Here is a 1,891-nt window from a genome sequence, read left to right on the forward strand (position 1 = left end):
TTTCCACCTGGATTGGAAGCCTCCTGTTTCGGAGAAAGTCCCCAGTCCATTCCACAGGCTGTCCCTCAGCGCTTCCTCTCCATCCTTGCCCCACCTACCTCTTGATTCCTGCCCCACCCCCATCCCCTAATTGTCTTTTCTCTTTCTGCGCTGGGGGAGGGTGACTTTGTGGTGACCGCGCCCCCTAGGCCTCAGCCTGAGTCAGTAGGCAGAGGTGCTGGGCAGCTGGTCGTAGCGGCCCCCACTGTAGACCACCACTCCAGGCGGGTAGTAGAGCAGGTCAGGCTCCGCGGCGGGACGGAGAGGCGCCAGGGCCTGCAGCCCCTGATCCTCCCGCTCGGGCTTAGTGGTGGCGGTGAGTCGGCGCATGCCGGTGAGCGAAGGCGACGCGATGCGCCACAGCAAGCTCTTGAGCGCCTTGCGGAACTCGCGGCGCACGAGGCAGTAGAGGATGGGGTTGAGGCAGCTGTTGGAGTGAGCCAGGCACACGCTCACCGAGAATGCGTATACTTGGCACAGAAAGTACTCTTGGCTGAACGGCACCGCGTTGAACTTGATGAGGATGCTCCAGGTGGTGAGCGCCTGGTTGGGCAGCCAGCACAGGAAGAAGGATAGGACCACGATGGTCACTGATTTGGTGACCTTGGACCGTCTCCGGGCGCTGGTCCCTGTCAGGCCTCCCCTGGCCGCTGAGGCCCCTCCTTGGGTCCCTGCCACGCGGTGGTCAGAGATGAAGCGCACCAGCAGCAGGTAGCACAGGCTGATTATGCTCAGAGGCAGCAGGAAGCCGAGCAGCACCTTCTGCAAGTTGTAGAGGCCCAGCCAGAACTGCCTGTCGCCGCCCAGCAACTTGTCAGGGAAGCGCACCAGACACAGCTCCTCGCCCATCACCTTTACCGTAGTAGAGAAAAAGGCGTTGGGCAGCGAGGCCAGCACGGCCGAAGCCCAGATCAACACACACAGAGCCTTGGCCGAGAAGCAGCAGCTGTCCCCCAGGCTCTGGCCGCAGCAGTCGCCCCGGCCGTGCCCTCGGTCCCGGTAGCTCTTAACAGCCGAGGCCACCGAGTGGTAGCGCGCCACGCTCATGGAGGTGAGGAAGAAGACGCTGGCATACATGTTCATGGACGTCACTATGGATACGATCTTACACATGGCGTTGCCGAAGGGCCATTTGAAGTCGAGAGCGTTCTCCACAGCCCAGAAGGGTAGGGTCAGCACAAACTGAAAGTCCGTCAGCGCCAAGTTGGTGACGAAGAGGTTGATGGAGGATTTGCGCCAGCCCTGCTTGCTCTTCATCAGGTAGAGCACCAGCAGGTTGCCCGTCAGCCCCAACGCGCAAACCACCCAGTACACCACGCTGATGAGGATCCGCACGTGGGCCTCGGTGTCCGCACGCTCTGTCTCGCCGCTGCCTGAGGGGTGCCCGGGAGCCGCGCCATCAGGCGACTCTAGCCCTAACTCCCACCACAAATCCTGCAGTGGCAGCGACGCGTTGCCGCTCACGTTGGCTTCCTGCGAAACGTCCGGGATCAGATCGAAGAGTTCTGCGAGCTCTTCCCTGCCAGCAGCCTTGTGCATAGCGGCTACTGTTGCTGCAGCGGCCACCTGCACGTGCAGGTTCCTCTTGGTCATGTTCCGAGGGACAAGACCTAAGGGAGTCCAACTCGCCCGGGGTTCGGTTCCGTGGCGAGGGCACAGGGCCTCCTCTGGAGCTTTCAGAGCTGCAACTGAAGACAGAGCCTAGGAACAGGGTGCCGAGCGCGTTCCCAGCGCGCTGAGTGGCGCACAGCTTCTGCTCAGGAGAGAGTTAGAGAGCAGGGGAACGCAGCTTCTAAGGCCAGCAGTCGGCATCCCAGGATTCTGGGGCCAAGATGGGGGTCTCTGGGTCCCT

General features: G+C 62.0%; 1 protein-coding gene across 1 annotated transcript; it reads right to left on the reverse strand.

The window, feature by feature from the left end:
• Positions 1 to 201: 201 nt before the first annotated feature.
• On the reverse strand, positions 202 to 1,593 carry RXFP3 (relaxin family peptide receptor 3). The gene has a single exon (XM_090278890.1). It carries the CDS (start codon positions 1,576 to 1,578, stop codon positions 202 to 204), a length of 1,377 nt encoding a protein of 458 aa, XP_090135016.1. The 5' UTR covers positions 1,579 to 1,593.
• Positions 1,594 to 1,891: the final 298 nt, after the last annotated feature.

Source organism: Furipterus horrens, unplaced genomic scaffold (assembly GCF_987537825.1).
Source record: "Furipterus horrens unplaced genomic scaffold, mFurHor1.1.pri manual_scaffold_5, whole genome shotgun sequence".
In the NCBI taxonomy this organism is placed as follows: Eukaryota; Metazoa; Chordata; class Mammalia; order Chiroptera; family Furipteridae; genus Furipterus; species Furipterus horrens.